The 26,023-nt window shown below is 45.9% G+C and overlaps 1 protein-coding gene across 1 annotated transcript in view; it reads right to left on the bottom strand.

The window, feature by feature from the left end:
• The window catches only part of atp2a3 (ATPase sarcoplasmic/endoplasmic reticulum Ca2+ transporting 3), a 32,634-nt gene extending 8,568 nt beyond the window's left edge, over positions 1-24,066 (bottom strand). The window contains exons 1-11 of the mRNA XM_037466980.2: positions 23,649-24,066; positions 15,702-15,719; positions 15,311-15,393; positions 11,684-11,788; positions 11,106-11,244; positions 7,168-7,248; positions 6,817-6,902; positions 6,095-6,559; positions 1,925-2,013; positions 1,053-1,155; positions 67-198 (exon numbers count right to left, since the gene is read on the bottom strand). Of these exons, the coding sequence (XP_037322877.1) occupies positions 67-198; positions 1,053-1,155; positions 1,925-2,013; positions 6,095-6,559; positions 6,817-6,902; positions 7,168-7,248; positions 11,106-11,244; positions 11,684-11,788; positions 15,311-15,393; positions 15,702-15,719; positions 23,649-23,766 (1,419 nt within the window). The 5' untranslated portion in view covers positions 23,767-24,066. The remainder of the gene's footprint in view (positions 1-66; positions 199-1,052; positions 1,156-1,924; positions 2,014-6,094; positions 6,560-6,816; positions 6,903-7,167; positions 7,249-11,105; positions 11,245-11,683; positions 11,789-15,310; positions 15,394-15,701; positions 15,720-23,648) is intronic.
• Between the last annotated feature and the right edge of the window lie 1,957 nt (positions 24,067-26,023).

The raw sequence follows: 26,023 nt of genomic DNA, 5'->3' as shown, positions 1-26,023 counted from the left end.
CCCTGGAGGTCCTTTTTAACCACTGACCAACATCACGTCACACAAATGTCTCCACACAAAACTTACCGAGTTACAGGCACCGGCACGTTCCACCTTGCTGATCCTGGACAGGTCGGTCTTGAAGACGTTCATCTTCTCCACCAAGGTGGTGAGAGCCGTCTCTGTGGCTTCACCCACCTTTTCATAAACGCCTTTGGTCTACGAGAGAACAGAAATGCATCAACACATGCTATTGAAGTATTTTCAGAGGTGTCAGACGCCTTTATGAGGACAAATGTTAGATCTCGAGGACAAACAGCCTCCATTGTTGAATATGAAGAACCTTCCTGAAGAAACACAACCACAAATGTGCTGAGAGCAAATATTCAGGTCACCGCAGCTTCTCCTCTTCAAACTTCCAATATGCAAAGTGGACCAGTAATGGCATACAGCACATCCTTTGTCGGTGTGACTTGGAAATAAAACACCTAGCTCCCCGTTCTCTCTCTTGGTTCAACACACTTTGAAGTGCTACTCTGCGGGTTCTTCATTTCAAAAACGTAAAAATGAGAGTCGAAAAGTGCCTCACCGCTGGCCCTGCTTCTCAGCACCATGGTACCATGGCGACGACAAATAGCTGAGAAAAGCAATCCGAACCACAGAAACAGACCCTACTTCTGAGTAAAATTAGCTCAGCTGAAGGAATGAAGAGAAGAATGCCTTTTGTAATGCGAATATATTCCATTGGTCTTGGAAATGTGTGTTCACTGATACTGTAAACGGATGATGGTATTTGGAATGAAACACAACGTTGTATCATAGAAGGGTTTGAACAGTGGAAGAAACTCATTGTGCCTAAACAATCATGTATGTCCATTCTTTTGCTACATAGTCAGGACATTTTTTGAAAGAGGGAACATTTTTGTAACTCCTCACTCCTACAAAGGCCTGTTTAGTGGTAAAACTTGGTTTTCAGAGTTAGTCTTTAGTGTGTGTGTGTGTGTGTGTGTGTGTGTGTGTGTGTGTGTGTGTGTGTGTGTGTGTGTGTGTGTGTGTGTGTGTGTCTTAATGACCTCATTGTAGTCCAGTGAAGAGTCATTGCACATCGCACACACAGTCGCCAACTCCAAGAGTCCATCAAAGTCTCCGCACTGGACGGGCTTGTCTCCTTTCAGTCTAGAAGGACACGCAAACACGTCAGTCAGAGTAAAACCCAAAGGCAAAAAGAAATTCACATCTTGCTAAACCTCGGCCACAATAACCTAATCAATATTTATAAGGGAGGGAAACCTTTTTTTGCATTCGATAGTTGACTTAAACAGTTTTTGTAGCTTGTGTGTTTCTGACAAGCAGTGCATGTTACATGACGACCGTGGATCTCTGTTCGGCAGAGACTGCAACCGTTGCTAGCGAAGCTCCCACACAATTACCCACACTCTGCTGTTATGAAATCAACAGGTTCATGCGGAGTCAGAACACTGTACCCACCGAACAGCTAAATAAACAACATGCAAACAAAGTGAAGAGCAGAATCAGTCATGCCTAATGACTGCCTACCTACCTATGATCCTTCCTTTGACACACATTTAGGAAAGTAGAACAATGCATGCTGATATGGCAGAGATTCAAATCACCACAACGTGTAAATAACACATACATATTCCACAAAACAACAATAATCCCTGGGTATTTGCAGATGTCGCCATAGCAACACAAAGCACGGGTAGAAATATTTTGCGTGAAGAATCCTGAAACAGGGATCCATTTAGGCCACATTCATATACAGTCTCCTTTTATCAGAGGCAGGATTGGAGGAAAGGGGGTGTGGGGGGCTCTTACAGTTTATCGGTAAACGGTTCTGGTGAAGTTTGAGAGGGACATTTTTCACAAGACGAAGGCGTGCGATGGACAGAAAATAATGCAAGCACTAAACGTTGACACCTACATTTGTCCCTCGGGGGCATATGTTGAACCAGTTATGGAGAACTCGTGGAGACTGCAACTTGAATCTTCCACCTTGTCAGCAACAAACATCTGAAGAGGAGGAAATGCAAATAGAGTCAGTATAGTTAGTGTATTAGTCCAACGTGCCGTGCAGGGACTCTTATAGTCAGAGACCTATTCAAAATGATGACAGTAAAATGTTATTGCAACGGAAACTATTCCTTTATGGTCTACAATCTGATTAAAACTTGCCAGTGGAATAACTATTAAAGCTCGTCGCTCACTAGCTGAGAAAAACAACGGACTCTTCACTAAAATCTCTTCCACTATGCAGAATTAAGATGCTACCTAATGCTAGGGAAAATAAGCTGCACAGGACCAGTGACACTGAGAAAAAACAAGTAGGCGCATTATTGCTTATGAATTTTAATTCGTGGAATAAATAGGTGATATTTGTTCTTTTAAAAGTTAAAGGTCGAGGGTTGAATCATCAAATGATTTGCACCTGCGGGTCTGAGGTGTGGGAATGTCGTTGCTTGCTCAAAAAGTTAATATAACACATTAGCTCTTACAGTACGTCACCGAGGAATTGCAGTGCACAGTTTGGTAAAGCTTGAGCAATCAAATTGATTACCTTTGTGGAAAATGATCGACAAATTGACGACCTGGTTCATAAATAAGCCCTATTAATAAAATGCATGCAGTGTACACCAGTATACTATGATTCTGAAACTATGTAATCAAAGAAATGAGAATAGTGTAATACCGCTGTCATTTGGAAATAGTAATCAATAGAACAATACCAATGAAGAGCTAAATCAAAGTTACAAAGAACGCACTATCCAGTGTGACATCTCCTTGCACCATACCATATATTAAAGAACTAGTCAACTTGAACGCACCAGGAGGAGTCACATGTCGAGGGGCGTGGACATAGGCCTTTCACAGCCATTGTTCTAGATTCGTTTGGGGAAGCAAGAGACAGTCACTATGTGGTAGTCCAACTACCCTGTGGCCTGTGGATTGCACAAACCAGTGGATCCTCTTTAGCACAACACCCTTTCCTTTATTAAAAACTTTTCATTTTAGGTTTTGCTTTGTTGGCTATTTTTCCCGTAACTTCCCTGTGTAAGGATGATGCACTGGAGATATGTACATATATCCATAAAAAGGAGGGAATTTTGAGGTTGGGGTTTGTAAGAATGAGAGACAAAAAAACCACAAAAAAAACCCATCCAAGCATGAGCACATGGCGTGGCTGACTTTCCGGCCTCCACCAATTTAAAAAGGAACACAAAATCGATGGCAGACTTTAGATGAGAGCTAGCTGTCGTCCCTCTAACACGTCAGCCTAAAAGGGTTAAAAGTTCTAAAAGTTAAAGCCATTTTTGGCGCAATTATTCCATAACACTCTGTAGCAACAAGATTACTGCATTTGGTCCACTGATTTAGTCTAGTCTAAATCAGATGAAAGTCAATTATACATAGCTGTCATACTGAATCCTTATTAAAGCCTCTGTGACATTAGAACTTGTGAAAACATGCAATTTGACATTTTTAAATTTTGACATCAGTGTGAACCCTTTTCATCTTTTACTGCAGTAAACAATGTCCCTCTTGAGAGGGACATTTGAAGTTGAAGCTTATTAAAAACAAAAGGATTGCCAGTAAAGTCTGTTGTATATACACTGCAGTAGTCATTGTAAGAGGTGACGTCTGCCATTCAGCCACATGATTCCAATTGTCCAAGTATGCACAAGGTAAGGTGGACCGAGGAGACTATTTAATGGTGGGGGAAACACTGGAATTTCTGTGGGTAAACACAAATAGCTGCAGGAGTCTGTTAAGTTTAGAAAAATGACATCACTTTACTATAATGCAGCCTTTGAAACCAGGGTGAGGACAGAGGTTTCGGATATGGTGGAACAAAAGGAGCCAGGGAGAATACACAGTCATTTGTATTGGGTATATTTTATTGCTGGGGTATCTGTGGCCAGGTGGAACAGAGCTGTTCCTTAAGTTCTCCCTGGTTACAAACAAACCCAGGACTGCAGTGAGTGACATATCGTACAGACCGGATGCCATTCTTTACTTATTTTAGTGCCAGAACAATAACACACCCTCCTCCTCCTCCTCCTCCTCCTCCTCCTCCTCCTCCTCCTCCTCCTCCTCCTCCTCCTCCTCCTCCTCCTCCTCCTCCTCCTCCTCCTCCTCCTCCTCCTCCTCCTCCTCCTCCTCCTCCTCCTCCTCCTCCTCCTCCTCCTCCTCCTCCTCCTCCTCCTCCTCCTCCTCCTCCTCCTCCTCCTCCTCCTCCTCCTCCTCCTCCTCCTCCTCCTCCTCCTCCTCCTCCTCCTCCTCCTCCTCCTCCTCCTCCTCCTCCTCCTCCTCCTCCTCCTCCTCCTCCTCCTCCTCCTCCTCCTCCTCCTCCTCCTCCTCCTCCTCCTCCTCCTCCTCCTCCTCCTCCTCCTCCTCCTCCTCCTCCTCCTCCTCCTCCTCCTCCTCCTCCTCCTCCTCCTCCTCCTCCTCCTCCTCCTCCTCCTCCTCCTCCTCCTCCTCCTCCTCCTCCTCCTCCTCCTCCTCCTCCTCCTCCTCCTCCTCCACGGTGGTCCCCAAGGAAACACGGCACAGTGTGAGTCATGTGACTCAGTCAAGTTTCATTCTTCTACTAGCCACTTCCTTTGAGCTTGTGTCGAGTGTATGTGTGTTTGTGTGTGTGAGAGGGCAGCCAGAATACAAAGGGGGAATCCCTGGGAATCCTGCAGATATGGGGATACCCATGAGGCACGGGAGACACATGCTGCCATCAGGGCCTTTGGCTGCAGACCAGGCCACCAATAAGCACAGATGGATGAGCCTGGGTAAACATGCATGTGGGCATTTTCAACCTCGACAGAAACCCCATAAAAAATGAAGGCACACACAGGGTGGGGGGGGGGGGGAGTTATGCAACTACAATTATGACTGAGGAACCAAAAACAACTGCAAAGTGAATATTTGATCTGTCTTAATGGGAGTAGAATATGTGTGTATGCCCCTTATCTTCTACCAGAGAGCAGGAAGTACAGGTGGAAGCAGTGTGTCAATATTAACCAGCCCCAGCCTGCCTCGCTCTTTTTCTGTCTGGGAGAGTTTGGGTTTGTGATGAGATCACTGCTCCGCGTCCCTGCCGCTGGAGGGAACTCCCTGCCGCTACGCATTAATTGTGCAGGCAGTCCACGTCATCTCGGGGAGCGAAGGGAGGGGAGGGGCGTTTATGTCGCAAGAGTGTCAGCCGTACAGGAAGTGCACGGTCCTCTGATGGCAACTCCATTTTGAGACAGTCAGAAAATAAAATGGATACGCACAGACAGACAGTCAAATAAAGTCAAATATTGTTCCTCCTTGTTTTGAGAGGAAGTCAAGTCCAGATAACAGCAAAAGCGCTGAATACAGTCTGCCACTGCATACACTAGAGACTTTGAATTAGCACTAAATGGCTTTAAAGAACACGCTTGAGCAATAACCATTTTCTAGTAGTATTTTTCACATGTGCCTTCATTGGACCTACAGACCGGATCTGACATCACACTGCTGGACAGAATTCGAATTAAACTTGAGTCGTTAGGGCCTCAGGTTAGTGTGTATTACAGCAAAATAATTTTTGTGTTTTTTAAAAGCTCTGCTGCATCAAAATATTTGAGACTGCATTTAATAAATAAATTAAACAACATGGATTTCTAGTGGAAATCATTAAAGGACCACACAGTCCGGCGACACTGGTTTTATGGGCCACTACGCATTTTGGAAATCAGAACCTCTGAGGTCATTACTTGAGGTGAAATTGAGAATGTAAGAACAAGAGGTGTTAACAGGGATTACGGGTGTGTGTGTGTGTGTGTGTGTGTGTGTGTGTGTGTGGCTAAAGCCCTGAACAGGAGCCAAAGCAAACAGCAGCGCTGGCATTTGGTCCACGCTTGGAGCAGAGACGGCTTGCAGGTAAACACACAACAGACAAAGGAAAGGGTGCGGCTACGTGCTACGGACCCATGAGAAGTTGTGGACACGATCTTTCAGCGCTTGTAAGTCTGATATAATTACGTTTTCACTATTGCTACACCGAAAGCCTGCAGGACAGTTCAGGATATGAATCCCTGTGTGAGTTTAACACTAAAAAAAAAACGTTGCCGCTTACTCTGCAGACGGACATCTGGTTGGTGGTGAGGGTGCCCGTCTTGTCGGAGCAGATGACCGAGGTGCAGCCCAGCGTCTCCACCGAGGGCAGGCTGCGGATGATGGCGTTCTTCTTGGCCATGCGGCGCGTGCCGAGCGCCAGGCAGGTGGTGATGACCGCGGGCAGGCCCTCTGGGATGGCGGCCACAGCCAGGGCCACGGCAATCTTGAAGTAATAGATGGCGCCTCGGACCCAGGAGCCGCCGTGCACGGGGTCCCCAAAGTGGCCGATGTTGATGACCCACACGGCCACGCAGATCAGGGAGATGACCTTTGACAGCTGCTGCCCAAACTCGTCCAGCTTCTGCTGCAGAGGCGTCTTCTCTTGCTCCGTGGCTGCCATCTGATTACGGATCTTACCGATCTCTGTGGAAACGCCGGTAGCGACGACCACACCAATGGCGCGGCCCGCTGCAATGTTTGTGCCCTGAAGAAAAAGGGCGAAACGAGTACTGCAAAATGCGAGCAGAAATTCAATTTATATGATAATGAAACAACACACGTACATTAAGTTGCTTTTAGATCAAGAGAGAAGGGATGTGACCCTTCTGAGAAATATTAGTAAAACGCCATGTGACCAAATGTTAAGGTTATTTAGTGGTTTCAATAATAACAACAATCAAACTCTGATTTAAAAGGATGAAGATAAACATGACTCGCCAAGCTGCAGAGGTATGTGCTTACAGAAAACAGCATGTTCTTTTTGTCTTGGTTTACAGCCCTGGGGTCAGGAACCGGGTCGGTGTGTTTGATCACGGACACAGACTCCCCTAAAAGGAAAGATTGCACAGGATTAGACCTGTAAGTGCCAGAGGTCCACACATACAACCAGGGAGAGGATGACAATCAGCTGGTTTCAAAAAATGACACCGTTACGCTCACGGCCTAAAGGGCCAAGTTAAACAATGTTTATAACCTTTAATCTTCCAAGGTCACGCAATAAAAAAAAGGTGCGACGGAAGATCAGTCTTTCTGCATTATGTAAACGTTTGGATGCTGGTTTGTTTAACGTCTGACGAGAGGGATGGAAAATACCTGTCAGGATTGACTGGTCCACTCGCAGGGTGGTGGACTTGATGGAGGTCACTCTGATGTCGGCAGGCACCTTGTCCCCAACTGGTAAGAGAAAAAGAGCCAGTGATCACAACACACATCACATTGGATAGAGCCACAAGCGGCCAGTCTGTGTTCAAGTCCCTCAATTGCCAAAATCTTAGCTTTGAGCAGCAGGGGGTGGGTTTCGGACAAAGGCAAGGTAAGTTCATCACAGAACGTATTAAGTTACTCAGTCATTATTTTTCAAAAAGATATTTCTTTATAGATCACAGTGAGCTTGGCTGGTGTTATGCGTTTCAAGTCAATGAGACAATGACGGATCTTTTAAGAGATGGATTATCAAATTGAAAGATGGGTTTTCTTCTATAATTACCTGCAAATGAGAAGGAGAATGACTTATTTTTTCTCTACACAGATTCAGAACATTTTGTTGTATACGCCTAGCACAGAGGCGCTCGAGTTGGTTGCAATCTGCAACCTCACTGCTAGACGTTCCTAAATACTACACACTGACCCTTTAAGTTAAAAAATGAACAAGCATTAAGCTTCTGGAGGCAGCCCTGCATTGAGCTAAATGCTAAAAGGTTTTACGAATCCATCGATTCCAGCAGCCAAGATATTTGCACTGAGTAATAACTGAGTCACTATAAGTGAGACTAAAATAAAATGATCTATTAATTCAAATAGTGACTGAATATCTGTAACAAATCCTGCAGCAACCAACCAATAGTTGTCAAGATATTTCACTGTGAACATCAAATGTCAATCTGTTTGTGGGATTACAGGAAAGGTCAGGGGATCATCAACGTAAATTAAAAATGTCATGTTGGGACCAAAAGTGGTGGACGTGCCAACCTCATCCATGGAGCCTTGAGCTACACTGATCAGAAGACTATCCTAGCCCCTGTAGTAGAAGGAGAAGATGTACTTCTGCTAAGGTTTGCCAAAAAGGTCCACCTGTGTTTGTCAGTGTAGCAGCAGGCGAGGCCCTGTTTACACCATCGTGAATGTCTGTGTTCAAACAAGAAATCCTTGAGCAAAGAAACAGTAGCTGCTTTGAGCTCAAGCTGCAGGTAAACAACGGCTCAGCACATCCTTGATGGAGTTACTTAGCAGTGTGAACCCTTTCCCCTCCACTCGGTCCTCTCTTTGTTGTGATAATCCACCGTGTTCCATTTATCAGACATAAATCTACTTTTGAAGCCTGCATTAAATCAACAAAAACACATTTCATCTTGTTCACTCATTGAACCTGCACATTCCACTGGTATTTCACAGCCAGGTCATTAGAGGTTTCCATTGCCCCAATACAAAAATGCGGCTTCCCATTTGTGGCAGCCCGACAATGAACATTTCATGGAAACGATATCATTAGGCAGGAAAGAGCGAGCTTGTGAAGAGATGATGGTTTGATGTAGTCATGGACAATGACTTCAGAGCAGACGAGTGGGAAATTGCTCCGAACACGCTAAGCAGGTGTGATTTTCTTCACTTGTTTCTTTCCAGCACCACAGACAAATCTACTGTGGCTTTACAGCATGAATGTGGCATCACATTGTGTAGAATTCCCTCCTCGCTCTCACATAATTATCCCGTAGCAGCCCACTTCACAGGGACAACTTGCAAAGTGATCTCACACGGGTGAGTTTCTGTTGTTGTTATTGTTGTTTGTTCCCTGATCTCTGTCCACTTCTCTCAGACTTCCGGCATGTCCTCTTGACAGATGTTCCATGTTCCGAGACCCGGGGTGTGGGTGGCTTTGTGTGAGGGATGGCCAGCGGCTACGGGCTCTTCTTTGGCGACTGTGGCAGTACTGGCCCAATGGCAAGGTGAGGTGAGGCGCCTCCCCACAGCCCCCCTGCAATCCGACCCACTTCCTGCCACGGGCCTCCCACTCTCCATGTGGTCTTCGGTTAATAAGGCGTTTTAATAGCAGAAAAATCTGTAATTTGTCAGACTTTTATATTTTTCAGTATCAGAAAGCAAACATTTTAGTAAATAGAATCTGCCTCAGTACGAGTAAACTAGGAACCTAGCACATGCAAATGTAATCAAAACAAAACAAAGAGTTCAGCCGGTTTGCCTTGAAGGAGTTCTCCTTTCATTTGGTAAAACGGGGACAGCAAACTAAATCTCTTGCATAACGCCCTGGCAGGCAGAGGTCTTTGTTCACATGCGGGCCAACAGTGAGTCGTTAGTGGGAACGGCTCGGTGCACGTTTCCATGTCTTTAGGTCCTGTGCAAACCGTGCAAGAGTTCCTGACCGCTGTAGTCACTCCCTAACCCGACCCAGGAAAGTCTTAGGAGAGGTGCGAATCACAACTGTGTTGTAAGCGTGGCGGGTATAGTCCAAAAAGGCAGGATATATATATAAATATACATATTTATATATGTGTGTGCTGTTTTCTCCCCTCAAAAGGCCCTTATGTTTAACAGAATCCTTTTCCAACAGCTGTATGCAAGGTTTACGTTACCCCCCTAGTTCCCATAGAAAAACCTCTGGATAATCTGAGGCACTGGAACACCTGGCTTGTGAGGAAAATGTGAATCTGTTCTATGAGCCGCGTATGCGTGAATGTTTCAGGCCAGGAGGGTGTGCTTGACGGTCTGACAAGGTTTTTAGAAGCCTTCTACTGATGTTTAAAACTGCCAAGCAACAACATTCCGTCAGACAGAACGGACAAAAAGCTTAATATTTTACCCATGAGTCATTTACAAAAATGCTGCGGGTTGCACCTTTATATCATATCTCCTCTTAAAGTAAACTTTGACTATAAAAGGCTTTCTGCGCATGGAATGAGCTGAAATGAGTCTCGACTACAGAACAGGAAATATCCCCCCCGCCCCCCCTTACGGAGTCACACAGATGTGTACATTGAATAAAGAGTTAACAATAGCATTTCTATATTGATTTGACCAATTCACCAGCTGCCAATGGGACAACTGAACAAGTGGAACAAAACCATCAGGGCAGATGGTACATTTGGAGTCCCGTCTGTTCTCTGCTTCACGCCGCCATCACAGGCGCAGACCTCGACCCGTGGTGAACTTGAGCGCAGCACAGATGAGCCCCACGTTGCCATGGTGACACTGTTGGCGTTGTAGGTGACGTGGTAGTGGTTATGCGGGTCTGGATGGGGAATGTCCTGGGTCTTGTGCGGGCTTGTCTAGCGTCGGGCTGATTGATGGAGGAAAATTACAGGGAAGTGCAACCTGTTACATGCATGCACAAAGTGTAGTTTTCTCTAAATTGTTGTCAGCTTGACCCCGAAAAGTCAGGGAAAACATTTGGAAAACGTAAAGAGGGCCTGTGTGAGGAGCCCTCAGTGGCTGCAACACAGCAGCATCTATAATCTGTTCCCTTGCCTCTCTGTGGCGTGATTATGAATGAGCACTGGCATCTCTCTCAAATGTCCCCCGAGCCGTCTGCAACCATTCAAGGCCGAGGATTAGGCTCTCGCTCTCTCTCTCTCGCTCCTCAGAAAATAAAAATAAAAGTGGCCATGTTGATGCCCAAGTGTTCTCCTTCGGTGCTGCGTGAGCACAAGCTGGCATGTCAAATGCGGCGCGCACGCACGCACACACACACACACCAGAGTGAAAACAAGATTATTTTTAGACAAGGCTGCCCACACATGGTGTGTGTGAACGGGGGAGGCAGTGGAAAATTCAACTGGGCCATTAATACAAGTGGTGACCACAGCCACTTACATAGAACCTCACAGACACACAAACAAACACAACTGGATTCCAGTGCTGGCACCTGGACATCCAGAGAAAGACCCCATGCAATGCAGTTCCAGTTATTCCAAATCTCCAGACGAATGAGCGCGTGCAAAGGCCCCGTGCGTGTGTGTGTGCGCTCTGTGACCACATTGAGATTGCAACAGCGGTAAACAAAGCGTAAATGAGCTTACCTGCCACTTCTACGATGTCTCCTGGGACGATGTCTTTGGCTTTGATCCTCTGGACAGCCTTGCGGTTTATGCGGAACACCTTCCCCATCTCGGGTTCGTATTCTTTCAGAGCCTCAATGGCATTCTCGGCATTACGCTCCTGCGCGGGGAGATGTGACCAAGTGAGAGTCAGGCCGAGGACAATTCGGAACTCTCTTGGTAAATTGACAATTGCAATGTGCGATTGTCTAAGCAGATTCGGAGCAATTATGAAAAGTCAAGCAAGGCAAACACTTCAACAATAGACACTTAGTTATCCACGGATGACGTGGGAGAGGTTTTCCCCCCTGAGCGCCATGGTTCGTTTACGTTTTGACTCAAGGACACGACAGCCTGTCGTTTGGATGTATGAATGTCAGCGCGTGGGGGCAGTTTTACACAGCGCACACGGGGAGCGAGACCCCAAAAGGTGAATCCCACAACCGCTGGTGGCCAGGAGAAAAAGTTTGGACCGTGTGTACGCCTTGTGGAAAGAAATAAGCGTCCCTCGTGTGCGTCAGCACTTTGCACAGAGACGTGGGACGAAGAGTGCATCTCACCTGCCAGACCCCGATAACCGCGTTGGCGAGGAGGATAAGAAGAATGACAAATGGCTCAACAAAGGCGGTGGCTGTCTCCTCGCCCTCCTCAAACAGAGCCAACACCTAGAAGAACACACAGTAGAACATTAGCATTAACGTTCATACTCAATGACAATTATCTATATTTTATAATTAAACGGCTGGATCTGAAAAACTTGCCGTTCCAAATTCTATATTCTGATATGCATTTTATCTATTTTGCTCAGTTTTTTACTGATGCTGGAAAAGTCATTATAGTATAAAATTATGATGAGACAGAGAGATAATACAATAGAAAAAAAGGTTGCCTTAACTAACCGGGGCAAGAAGAAATGAAGTCCTGCCGAAACAAAATTAGTGGGGGACATACAAATCAGGGGGATTACTCTTAATGAGCCTATTGTGCAACCACCCACCAAAACTCATGGACGTTATGTAAATCTGAATTTGTGTGCGATTTTCCTAAGGATCGTTTGGGATCTACTCCTCTCTCTGTGGTGCAGCGTCTATTCAGATGAATGTGTTCCAGGATGTAAAGCATGAATAGTTTAATTAAAAACAGTCAACAGATGAAATAGTGACTTTTTGAACAGATTAACAAATATTGAATCATTTTCTAGTCAAATATGCCTGCTCTAAACTTGGAAAAAGGTTTTACATTCCTGTGATCTGAGAATGATATACATGGGGTTTGTACCACGAGATCTAGAATCAGCTCATTTTGGACCTGGACCTGACTTGGTTACATATTATTCTTTCATCCTACAAAATACTTACAAATTACACGGTTTGGTTATTAATGCTTATTCAGCAGTTTGAAGACACAAAACAAATTAACTCCCCCTTTTGGAATTTTGTTGTGAAGAATTTCAACCCAGTAGTGATGTCAAGAACTGAGGATGTCATACCATTATGACTAATGTCATCAAAATTGACTTAAACCGTTAATGGACATCTATAGGGATAAAGAGATCTATAGATAGATCATCTGTATCTATCCATCTATATTCATATATAGATATAATATAGAAATAACCTGCAAAAACAATACTAAGATATTTACACATTAAGCAGACAGAGACAAACATTAACATACAGTTTTTTATAGGTCTGTTTGTGGCCCCCAAAGGGAGCTCCGTTGTTGTCTTGATTTGTGGATCATTAGAGCTGGCGTTCCAAAAACAAGAGAACTGCTGAGTGAGGTGCTACCCAGTGAGCCCTTTCAGTTATAAAAAGTGATATATTAATTTGTTGTTTAAAGCGGCTTTAACTAACGATATGGCCTTAAAAAGGCAGTGTCAACTCTATATAAAATTAGCAATATCAAGAGCATTAAAATAGAGACAAACAACTATTTTACGGGGCATCGTCATGGAGACAGGGCCCCCGCCCTTTGGTTCCCCTTCAGCTAAACACTGTTAGCCAGCCGCTAAGTCACTGCTTCTGCTTTTGCCGTGCTGAGAGGAAAAACCATTGCTCTCAATCTCCTATAGATTAGTTACCTGGCTCAAAAACAAATATACCATACAATTATTCTATACTTTAGCTATTTCTTCACCGATTAAATATTACAGCAGCTCAATACTAATGTTTGGGGGTGTCAAAGGTGTCAGCCACTTTGTTAGCAATGAACTGCTTCACCAAAATGACTTTGAAGCTCGCATGTTATTTGGTAGCTCAACCTAAAAAAACTATCTAAAGCTGCAGAGAGAAATATGGGGAGATCAGTAGGTGGATATACAATCCTATGGGGCTCATCAATTGATACAAAGAAAATGGTCTTCCAGGTGCATTGAGCAGCGGGGTGTGCGTCTAAGCTCGGCCACAGCCTGGTCGATAGCTCATCATTGCCCATCATTTGAGACGGTAAATCTCCCGAGTTACTGAGCTGAGATTGGAGGGCAACAATGGCAGTCCTCTCAGTGAGGACCGCTCAAAAAGACACTTCACACAATCAGTGCCCAGTCAAGAGAGGGGTCTGAATACCTAACTGCTACTTTCACGCTGAATAGCAATTCAAATGGAGAGACTCGCAGGAAATCGTTTGGACTTCAGGACTCATCTAAAAAGGAATCTGGTGGAAATTTAACTCCCTTTTTGTTTGGCCATCAGAGGCACATTCAAGCTGATTTATCGTTATTCCAAATCAAAAGCTTCATCGCAAAAACAAATCTATCCCTGCAGCTTTGAAAGATTGCACTCTTCACACACACAATGCGGAGAAACAAACAGACAGATGGCAAATTGTTAGTGAATGTCTGCACATTGCACTCAACAAAATGGTCAAATGTATAGGGACAGGGCAAAAAAAACCAATCACTCTTAGTCACCTATTGAAAAATGTAATCGTACACAAAGGAGGCTAAAGAGTCTTTTCCAGTCCCTTCCTGTTCTCTTGAACTAGACTACACGTAGGGACGTGGAAAACCAAATACAAGATAGGCCCTCCTTGTCCATTCAACTCAAAAGGAGGAAGTACACCGATTGTTTCCGGTGGTGTGGCTCTAACCTCCAAGCACACCTCCAAGAGAGGGCTGCTTCGGGCTTCAGCAACATGACCATAGATACATTTATTATTTAGTTTGATAAATTGATGCACCATTGATGATGTGCAGCTCACCAATTTGAGTGAATCCCCAATTACCTTTAATGATGTTATACGTCATAAAGTAGCCTAACCTTGTCTGATAAACTCCACCATTGTGTCATGCAAAGGAGGCCAATGAGTCGGAGCAGCAAACTTTGAATATATTCAAAACAACAGCCAAATGAGTCCCTGGTCCAGGTTCACTCCAGTTTTCTCTACTTGTGCCACTCCCCGACGACGAACAAAACGGGATCAAATAGCAAAGTTAAAGTGTTAAAGGAATACTGTCCTAGTATCACCAGTAAAAGCCCGAGCATGCGGGTCATGAAAAGAAAAAGAGTTGTGATTTGGGGTCAGGTAACAAGGAAGCTTGGTGTAGTGTAGTCACCGAGCTGAAACCACTCCAGGCAGCGATGTCGTGGTTACACCATGAGGGGGGTCAGAGCGCCAGTGGAACAGGACCTTGTTCCACTATAAACAACCTTTTTAAGGCTGACTTGCACGAAGAAAAGTCAAGGCGGCGCTCCAAAAGGCGTGCACTCACCGCCCGTACCTGCTAGCACGACAGCAGTTGGGAGGAGAGCCGTCGTGTCATGTACAGTTTCTACTTTTCCTACTTTCAGAAACGGAAACGGCAATTCCATCCCTGGACATGCTGTAATGGATGGAGCCTCCACAACTCAAGACCTCCAGCACCCTCGGGCCGCAACCCGGGGTCCGCTGCAGTGCGGCGCCTTGATTAATAGTTTTGTTTCCAGCTCGGTTTAAGTGCGCCGCCCCGTTTCTCCCCACTGAAGTGGTACCAACACATCGGGTAGTGGAGCATGCAATGTGCAGCTTTACACATGAAAAGGGACCAAAAAACGGAGGTAGCGGAGCGAGCCTTTTAGGTGGCAATTTCCTGGACTGTTTCCAATTTTGGCTCTCACACTCCACAGGGTTGATCATTAGAGAATCAAGATCACAAACAAATAAAGAGAAACGCCAAAGGCATTTTTAATTAGTGTGGTCATACTTACAAAGGAGACACAGGCAGCCAGCAGCAGGATCCTGACCATGAGGTCTTCAAACTGCTCCGCCACCAGCTCCCATAGGGACTTGCCTGAAATACGCATGGACAAAAACAACAAAAATAACTTCATGCATCTCACGGACACAATTAAAGGTTTAAAGGCTTTTATTTGTCAGGACACAACGTGGGTCTACGAGATGTATTAACAGTATATTGAGTTGTAAAGACAACCCTGTATTTATAGTGGCGAGTGTCCACTGTTGGAAATCTGGCCTGGTGTAGACTGCTGAAGTCTAGCGCTTGGTCTACAGAGAAGAAAGGATCCGGGCTCAAGACACTTGAGCAGGTCTTATAAAATGGAGGCGGATCTTAAGTGCACTGGAAAAATCAATATTTACCTTCTTCAGCTGGGAGCTCTGAGGGTGTCGCACCATGTCGGTTGTGAAGGATTCAAATGGAGAGGGTGGAGGAGAAAGAGCAGTTAATACATTTGATGAGCTCGATCCAACTTCAAGATGCATGAACACAAAAGGAACATTTTGAAAAGGTTCTGCTCGGTTATGATGAGAAAATGCTCAGAGCAGCAACACTATCGGATGACGCTTTGTTGTTGCTTTTTTACCAACATTAATAACTACCAGAATATGCTTTTGAGACTAATTCTGCTTCATGGATTCTCAGGATGCTTCAAATTCTGCTTGTAGTAGTTTTAGTGTGGCTTCGGGCCCACAGAAGACTGTAGTTCAGTCTTATTAAGTCTGAACATATTTCTTTGTAACACAAGTTATTTACAATGAATTATCTGGTCATTAGAACAATTTCAATTCTGTACTACGCAGGGCCATGTTTGCATAACCAGGCAAGCTGAGCATCCTTTTTAGTTAGATTACAAGAACCCAACACCCTCCACTCATATGAGTCACTAGTGTGAGTAGAAAACACATCAGTCATGTTCTAAAAAAGAAATTAAAAAGGTGCTGCTGATTGAGTGGGACACGGCGTGCTTAGTCACGCCGTTTGTCAGGTCCTCATATAGTTCACCAGCAAGCCTCAAATAATAATAAAAAGGCGCCACGCGTTGGTACAGCCAAAGTACCAATGATGTCTTTGTGGAAGAGTCGCCTCCGTCCAGACTACGCCAGCATCAATCGTGACACTGCGGACAGAACGGCTGCCCGGATCGCCTAATGACTTCTGGAGTCCTTCCACGGCTTCTAAGTGTTCAAAAAGACGGCGAGGGCCATCTGGGGGGGGGGGGGGGGGGGTTACGCCTGAAGGAGATGGAAAAGTGTTTCAGGTGAAATAACTTCTCCTAATTTGGTTCGTAAGTCCTTCTCTTCCTTTCCTTTCCTGGGGAGACGGAGCGTTGTGAAGAAGAGAGTCCATGAACAACCGTTCCACGCCTGCGGAATCTTAGCCGAGGGGTAATTGTGGAGAGCTTTTCAAACTTGCTGTCTGGAGACTTGTCAGAGTTGGACACGGTTGAACTGGCAGGGAAATCCTGGCTGAACTCTGCCAGCGGCGGCAGCAGCACAAATGTGGAGAAGTGAGTTCTGCCGTTTTCCATGCTCCACCAGACTGACCATGAGCCCCCCCCCCACCCTCCCCCCCACCCTCCATTACGAGCCACCCTCGTTGAATAATGCTTTATATGGCAAACAGGCAGGCTGTGACTGGAATGCTGGACACACAGACGGACGGACGGACTGACTGACTGAGAGGACAAGACGGACAGGAGGGGAAAGAGGAGGGGTGGGGAAGGTGTTGAGTGGGTTTCCCCGGCTTCCCTCTGCCAAGGATTCCCTCACACTCATCTGGGCTGTGCCAACCAGCGGCTTGCCCAGGCACATGCCTGAATGCTGACTTCACCTCCGTCCCTCCGGCCCACACAATGAAAGCACTTGTTTATTCGCTGAGGGGAGACACTTCCAGGGCCCGATTCCTTGTAGCCGGATAACCGAGTTAGCCGGATAACATTTAAAGAACTATAATCCGATTGGGGACTTCAAATCAGCCTGTACGTTTTACCAAAACTTACACTTTTAACTTTTTTTGTCCTGCTTCTTGTCGAGCCCTTGCAGTGGAGGTGGCGTTAGATTTTGCCATGATTATGGTCTTTAATTCTTCATATGCATTCACGATCATCTCTTGCTCGTCAGCAGAGAGTTTAGACAGGTAAGCGCAATAATCCTCATTCCTGAAGGCTGGTTTCAAGTTAACGAGATTGTTTGAGTGCAGGTCAGCCTCTGAGAAACCAGGAGAGCTTGACTGAAGTCATTGGGTTCATTTAAGCTGGCTAATAGGACGTTTGAGTGTCTTAGTTGAACCGGGTATGAGGAACATGGCCCCGGTTTCTGTGTCCAGGGGGTTATGACGAAAAATGGCAAACAGGTCCATTTAGCTCTCTGCAAACTATCAGCTGATAAAAACTTAAGTAAATAAATAAAAAAGGAGCTTTAGCCTTAATCTCACGCTTACCCCTCTACTCACGAACGACAAATATGAGACTGTTTTCAGCAGTTACCAAGGCAGTTTGGCTCACAAAGACCCCTCGAAAGCCAGCTCTTTGCAAGGAATTATCTGTCAATTGTGTTGTCAATCAACAAGGAATTAATGCAGAATTAACAACAAAAAAATGTCAATAGATTTCCTGAGTCCATGCAGGCTGCCAATACAGATGACTGGTAGCAAGGAGGCAAGGAGCCGACTGGCTAAGTTTGAGCAGGGAGTCATAGGTGAATCGATGTAAAGACTTTAGTAAACAGTGAAACAGGCCTATAAATAGCATGATGGAAATCCCTAATGACGTCTACTATAGCTCCCTATGTCCACTCAGCCCTAATGTGGTCTCTCAGAGGAAGGTCTGAATGCATTAAGCATATCAAATGGGTACCTCCCCAACCTTATTATCTTGCATCGCTGCTAAGTTGCAGAGAGGAGACGTCTGCAGTCTGCTGGCAGAGTCGGTGTTTGATGCCCGGAAGGCTTCCCTGCACTGAGGAAGCCCTATTCAGGCATGTTAAGTGGGTGAGTGTCAGCGACTATCTTCTGGATCCCCGCTGACTTCTGAATACTGACCCAGAGGATCCGGAGCAAAGGGGGAAGTGGTACCAACTGGTTGCTAATCATTCTTCTGCAGCATAACGGCACGCGGCTACAGTCCAGTCATTAGAGGCCCGGAAACCCCTCATACTGGATTTAAGTTGCTGCACTAAAAATACAAGAAAAGGCACACAATGCACATGTGCGTACTCAACACTCACACTTCAGTGTGAAGAAACATCCCTGTAGCTTTTCATACACACTGAACCGCAATTGTCGCCACGACATACTTGGAGGTTATTAGAATCTCATAAAATGTTGTGTTTGTGAGAAACTTGAATCAAGTTGTTTGAAGAGGACAGCAACTTAAGCTTGTACTAGGCTCCTAAAACCACTAGTGACAACTTTTGTTTATTTCCCAAGTCATTTAATTGAAACACTATTGATGATTATAACGTAATGAAAAGCATACAATTTGATTTACTTACACAGACTTTAGAGAGGATAAAAATACTTTTGGGATGAATGGAGCCCTATAGACCAAGGTTAAGGTTATTTTTCATTATGCACGAGTTAAAAAGCATTTGAAATCACAATGTATTTTGCTCAGTTAGCTGCAACAGGACGAGCCTCGAGCTGCAGCTAGGTTTTCTCAACTAACCGTGGGCAAATATTTCAAACCTGCCGACCGGACTCCCATGGGGACATTGTGTTGCATTCTCTTGACAAACAAAAGGAAATGATAGCTTCATTTCACAGAGTCAAATCATTATGCAAGCATGCATGGCATGAAGGTCACAAGAGGAGAGAATGGTAATGCTCAATGAGATTATTTCAGCAGCTACAGGTGATCACCCTGCACTTCTCTCCATGCTGGGAGGATAGAGAGAGGAAATTACATCAACTGTCAGAGCAGCATGGAAGGAAGTTCTTTTGAGAGGCTTATCTCTAAAAAGCTTTATGTTTAAGGGCAGCGTCACTCTCATATTCGTCATGATTGAGTATTGGAGGCTATGCGCAGTACCAGACAAATGTTTGGACATCATTTTCCACTGAATTGAACGTGGAGTTTGAGTGCCTAAGCTTTTGTCTGGTGCTGTATACGTTGCATATTTTCACAATCCGGATCTCACTGAAACTACTCATTTATCTCAAAATCAATAGATTACTGATAAGAAATTTAATTTGCCGCATTTTCACTGCACACAACTGGGTTCTGACTGCACACCCACAGTATACTGCTTGAAGTACATCATAACCAGGTTTAAATAAATACTCTGAAGCACACAAAAAGATGAGCATTGATCTACAATTTAGCAGGCAACAGTATGAGGAGTTGTGCTGGCGAGTTAGCACAGAGCTCATATCTTGTTAGAGCTTACTCTTTAAGGTCACAGCTGTGCAAAGAACCATTTTCTTTAACATCCCAACTTGCTAGCAGGGAGGATTGCATCGCGGCGGCCTTCTAGCCAATAAGAGAAGCGGTATAGTCTGTGACACCACCCCACACCCCCCCCCCCCCCCTCCAAACGGCAGGCTGAAATATCGGTCTTAACATTATGCTATTTTTAGGGTTTTATTCTAGGTTTTAAAACCAGAGCGACACTGGTGTCCAATCAAATCCCCGGTATAGTACGACGCTGCCAATCTGAGCCTTGCAGCAATGGAGGACATTCAAACTATGGTTGATCTGAAAAATGCAGAACTATTCTTCAAATGACACACCAAAAAAAAACACCCACCCACTAACAATAGACAATAAACACTATAAAGGATGGTGTGACCTTCATGACCTACTCTTTGAGCATCCAATGAAAAGAACTACAAGGTATTGGTCCTACAAACGTGTGTAGTGTACCTAAAGTCTGATGCATCCTGTCTCTCTGTGCCATAGATAAAAACACATCAGTGAGCTTCACGCTGTTTGAGTAACGTTCGCTCCAATGTGTCCGGCTGTTTTGACCCGCTTTGAGAGCATTACGTCTTCAGTAGGTGCAGATAAGCAGGGGCACCAAGGATCACAGACAATGTGTGGAAGTTGGAAACTGTTTGGTTGACTTAAAAAAGGGGGAAGAAAACTCTAGTCACACTGAAATAAACACATTTAAAAATGATTGTGTGTTGTCGTCGTCGTCGGCGGCATTTTCCCCCTCCTGAAACCCAGAGCCCCTCTTTGGGCTGCACCCGGGCCGGGCTCTGATGGAGCGCTCAGCAGGGGGCAGAGCGTTAGAGCCCGGTGACCACGTCATCGTGCCATAAGGGCACGGATGATGGTGACTGACAGATGCAGCGGTGGGAGGGAAGCAGGCAAGACAAGTGACAAGCTGGAACAGGATCACAGCTCCTTTGAAGGCGGCTGGGCAGGCGCACACACACACACACACACACACAGCTCCACTAGAACAGCGAAATGACTCAACACCCAGAGGACTTCGAATTACTTTTCTACAACTTAACTCTCCTTTTTATTTATATTTTTCGCCCCCCGCACAAAAACGCCGACGCTGCGGCTGCCACAGTTTGACTCTCAAGGGAACCAGAACAGAACGAGTGACAGCGGAGGCCAACAAACCACGGCTTGAGATGTAATGTGCAACCAGTGTGTCGTGTGGAGGAGGAGGAGGAGGAGGAAGGGAGGGGGGGGGGCAGCAGAATGACTCGCATTTCAAACGCGGCAGCGAGCGCCGAGTTGCCGAGCAGGAAGAGAAACGACTGCCTGAGGTCCCGCAAGAGGAGGTTGTAGTAATCATTATTCGTGGCAGAAACCAGTGTGAGGAAAGGGCAGTTATTAACGTCACACACCCTCCGCGACGGAGAGGCAAAAACACATTTATTCTGGAAAACAAGCCCACACGCCATCTAACAACAGAATGAAACAAATTGCCTAACGACTATGGGACGGACAGGACTTTGGTGGAGCTCATGTGCACAGTGCGGATGAAGCTGTGGATTGGGGTGCAGATTGTCTTTGATGCTGCTGAAAGCCATCAATCAACAGCAATTAAACTCATTTTCAAAGAGACCATTCCTCAACCTCGATTGCTCTCCATTTATCAATCATCCATCAATAATATTTATTGGTCTGACGGAGCAGGAAAGTAAAATCTTTTTTTTTTAAAAAGGAGGGATCAACAACGCCAGCAACTATGAAAATCGCTGGTGAGGTCAAACAGGTGGATTGCTTGTGAGGACAAAATGTCCTCCCTGAGTGGCTTTATGAATTTGGGTTGCAAGAGCACAGGACACAATAGTCAAACACCACAAGCCGCATCACCCCGGAGATTCTTAATGCACCCGCACACACACACACACACACACACACAGACACACACTTCTTCCACTACAACAGAACCATCTTTTTCAAATTCAGGTTGATAAACGGCCTTGTAAAAAAATGGTGTTGCTTGTAGTTCCGAAAAGTAAATCTGCCATTCCCATTGACACAATAACAAATAAAAGGTGTGAATAAAAAGAGTTAGCTATGTCCTGTCAGCACAGAGGGCTTTGTAGTTAACGGTGGTGCATATGTGGCAAGGCTAAGCTAATTTACATCTCAGAGAGGGATCAGAAACCCTGACGCCGCTCAGCAGACATTTACTGTCAGATGCACGTTAAAGTACTGACAAGCCAGAACCGGACTTTATTCATAGCAACAGGCAACATTTGATGCTCTTCCTAGTAAACTAGAAGAACTATAAAACCCAAGGGTCTATAGCTTTAAGAGTGTGAAATGAATACCCTCCAATGAGGCAAGTAAATGGAAAAACTCCAGCCATTCTGACTTTAAAAAGAGCAGCTAGGTTTGAGTTCAAACAGAGTTTCCCATGTACACAAACGCCGTGAACCAAAGCCGATACACCAGACCGCTTTTCTACTCCCAAGTTGTCTACAGAAGCAATTAGGGGAGATGAGTATGTTGATGGTGGGGGTTGAATGAGCTGACAACAGCCATCAGAAAGGTCTGTGACGTTTGTAGGAACCGCTCGGCCGTTGCGGACAGCTAATGACCCTGCTAGTAAATGAAACCGAGCTACGCCTTACGCGAGTGAAGCACTGTGCGCCATTGGGGGAGAGGTAAGCATACCACCCGCAAACAGCTCTGAAGCGGACGCTCCGTAGGAGAAGACTCAAGGTCTGCGGTTGGCGAGCAGAGGGGAAAGACAACGACAACGTGCACTAAAATGATCCACAAACCCAATTTCATGCAGCGATAGTGAGTAACCCTCAGAAGGCAAAGATAAATGAAAATAAAGAGGGGTGGGGGTGGGGGGCATTCCCTCCCTCCAGCATGCATCTGCAATGTGCACAAGGCAGACAGGAAGTTCACAGCTATAAGCGAAAGAGATGTTATCTGAGGCAAGACGCTTCTCTGTTTCCATGAAGTCATCACAGGCCCCGGAGAGGGTGGCTGGCAGCAACAATAGGGCTACTGTTTGACCGCAGCTTGGCCACACATGCAAATGACAGGCCCGGGAGGGATAGGTGTGGTGATGTCAGGTGCCCCCCCCCCCCACAAACACAAGAACACTTATTGATCACCCGCTATGATATAAAAGGAGAGGGAGGGCTGTGTGTGAGAGCTGCTGCCCCAGAATGCTCAAAAGAGGCTTCATTCTCACCTGAAAGCCACCTGCTTTACTGCAACTTTACTTGCACTGACCTTTTTGTGATCTTTAGCACTCGAAAAATGTTTAAATGACTCAACGTTCACATCCTATTCTCCTCACCGTCCTGTAATTTGAACCTGGAACTATACACCATGTGTATGGAACTGTTGAAAGTGAAAACAGGTTGTTCAGGCCCGTTTCATTCTCACAGGCACATCCTCTTCCACTTCCTGATCCCATGCATGACAGGCAGGGATGCCTCATTACGGTGTCAACACCTTAGATCTGGGGGTGTGGAGGAGGAGGAGAGGGGGGGGGGGGGTACTTCACGATGCCAATTGCATAGTTTAACACGGAGGGGACATGAGCCGAGACATGAGCCGAGCAACAAAAATAAGTTGAACTACTATTATAATGGGATTAAAATCAATTGATCCTGATGAGCCTACCTGTGCCTCTAACTTTAACTGATATATTAAAAAATGATGCATCAATGAAGTTACCACTAACATTTCCGACTGCGTAAGAGGGAACGGGCTGCGTTTATTTCATTTTTGTACCCGCATGGTTCGCAGAAGGCTGCAACGCAGCAGCGGGATTTCCTGACAACAGTAATCGATACGCGCCGTGTGACACGCGCGGGTCAGCTTTGACCTGAAATCAGGATGAAAGAGACAAACGAGGACTTCTACTCACCATTCGGTCCGTATCTCTCCACGTTGGCTTTGACTTGCTCCAGAGTCAGCCCGGTGTTTTCGTTCACGCCGAAGTTGTCTAAAACTTCGGCCGCCGATTTAGTGTGCGCATTTTCCATGTTGGCGGACTGGGCTTGAAATGATCGGCTCCAAATGCATGCAGTTGAGGTATATCTACAGGGGAGGGTGGTGGAGAGGTAGTAGAGGGGGTGGTGTAGGTGGAACAGCAGTGATTCCCACCGATGCACGTCGAGGCGGCAGAGAAGGTCGGTCGGTGCGCTCCGTCACCTGTTCCCCCACCTGAAGACACGAAACCCCCTCCGGATGTGCGCCGCGGACACGCTGTTGTCGCTCTGTCGGCGTGCTGCTGCTACTTCATCTCCATCTGAAGGTGTGCGGTGTGCCTGCGCCGGGTCGGACCGCCTCTTCGCAGTTGAGCCCTCCCCCACACCCCTCCCGCGCGCCCATTGGCTGCGACGTTACCTGTGCCTCGTGCGACGGCTCCAAACATCTGGCTTTTTAGACCGAGGACGCACGCGGCTCGGTCGTGTTTTTTAACCTGTTGTAGGTGATGCTGTCACGTGACGCCCATGTGCCGCTCCTGTGGGGTGTGAACTCATCGGAAGTGATTGTGGTCGGAGGGCGGGCATGCTCAAGGTGCCTTGCTCAAGGACAGCGATGGCACGATGGTTGTCAGGCTACTGCTGTTAATGTGAGGGGGACTAGTTCGTGCAGGAGTTTGGGCGGCAGACCGTGGGCCAGCTGCACGCGGATTAGCTTAAATCAATTAGGCTATTTTCAGTTGTCCTCTCAGGATGGTCGGCCGGAATAAGACTGACTCATTCAAAGTTTAGATGGCAATTAGATTAGATCAAGACCGATGAGTTGAATGAGACTATAGGATTAACGGGTAAGTGCACATGGCCACGGTCATGTGTGTAACAAATTGAGAAAAGATGAGAACATTATCATTGTTCTGACAGTAGAACCTGTATTTTTAAGGGGATTTGAAAATGGTATTTCATATACATAACATTTTTACTGTAACTTCTTAATTTGGATATCCCTAAAAACTACAGCAGATATACATGCAGTGGAGTATATGATGATAATGAGCCAGTCATCCACTTTCATCCAGCAGAGAGAACCTTTTTAAAATGAATTTCAAAAAAATATATCACTCTATATTTTGCTGTGAAAGGCAGAGAAGCGGAAGAATACAGAGGCATGAAAAGGAAATACTCAATAACTCAAAATTGTACTTCAGTGTAGTACTTGAGTATAAAAACGTTGTATCCTTCAGAGTGCTCCGTCGCATCACATGCTTATTCAACATTTTTATTCCTTCAAGGTCCTGCAGAACTGTCACTAAAGGTGACCTCATGCGGCATGAACGATAGGTGCGCCTACACTTCCCACCATAAAGCTGTCACACATGTGTGAACCCGCCCTGTATTTGGTTAAACCTTTGAATGCTACTTTACGTTGTGCCTTGGCTGCTTGTGTGACTGCTTGTCTAACCTGTATTGTCCATTGTTCAATAAACCCCACTCTTTAAAATGCTCTGTGAGTGCGGAGCCCCATGTGCACTCGGCCCTCAGGGGCCAAACCAGCAGTTCCAGGGACGAACTGAAAGCAAGTAGAGAAACCGGTGTTCCACATTTCCCCTCCCTAATCTTATCCTGAGTGTGAGGTTACTGCGGCACAATCTTCCCACAGTGCGCACGTGTTGAAGTGGGTCTACTGTTGGAGATCACAGGACGGGGGACCTCGTCGGTGCACAAAATATAAAAGGAACAAGGTGCTCCCATTCTGTCCTCGCTCACAGCTTGCCTCTTCTCTCACAGTGAAAAAAAAAGAAAGTATATTTATATATCTGGAGCTTACGTAACTACAAGAACTGCTGGAGGATGGGAGTCGGCTACACGCAGTTCTTGGATGCTAAGTGCCCACAAGTCCCTCGCTTCGGAGGTTCCGTCTTGAGTCAACATTCAGATCCAAAAGATCTCTGTATGTCTTAGAATAGCACCTTCAGGTCAGACTCTCACACTCACTGGCTACAACCTGCGGTCGCACCAATTGTCCCCCTGCGAGCGCAAGTAAGTGACATTGTCATCACCAGTTCGGAAAGCCCTCGTGCAAGACCCAGGCTCGCGGTGACATGCGTTTTAGAGAGAACCCCTTCAATGCCCAAGCTCGCATGAAAAAAAAAAAGGGAAATCCCCACCCCACCCCACCCCAACCGCCTCCCGCTCCCCAGCTCATCCCCCTCTTTCCACCCGGCGGCGCACACTGGGAGACACTGGGAGCCTGTGCTCGCTCAGCGCCAGTCGCACAACATTTTCCACACGGAGCTGTCAGCCTTCCAATAGCATT

The sequence above is a fragment of the Pungitius pungitius genome, chromosome 16 (genome assembly GCF_949316345.1).
Source record: "Pungitius pungitius chromosome 16, fPunPun2.1, whole genome shotgun sequence".
Lineage (NCBI taxonomy): Eukaryota > Metazoa > Chordata > Actinopteri > Perciformes > Gasterosteidae > Pungitius > Pungitius pungitius.
This window is presented reverse-complemented; position numbering and strand designations above follow the sequence as displayed.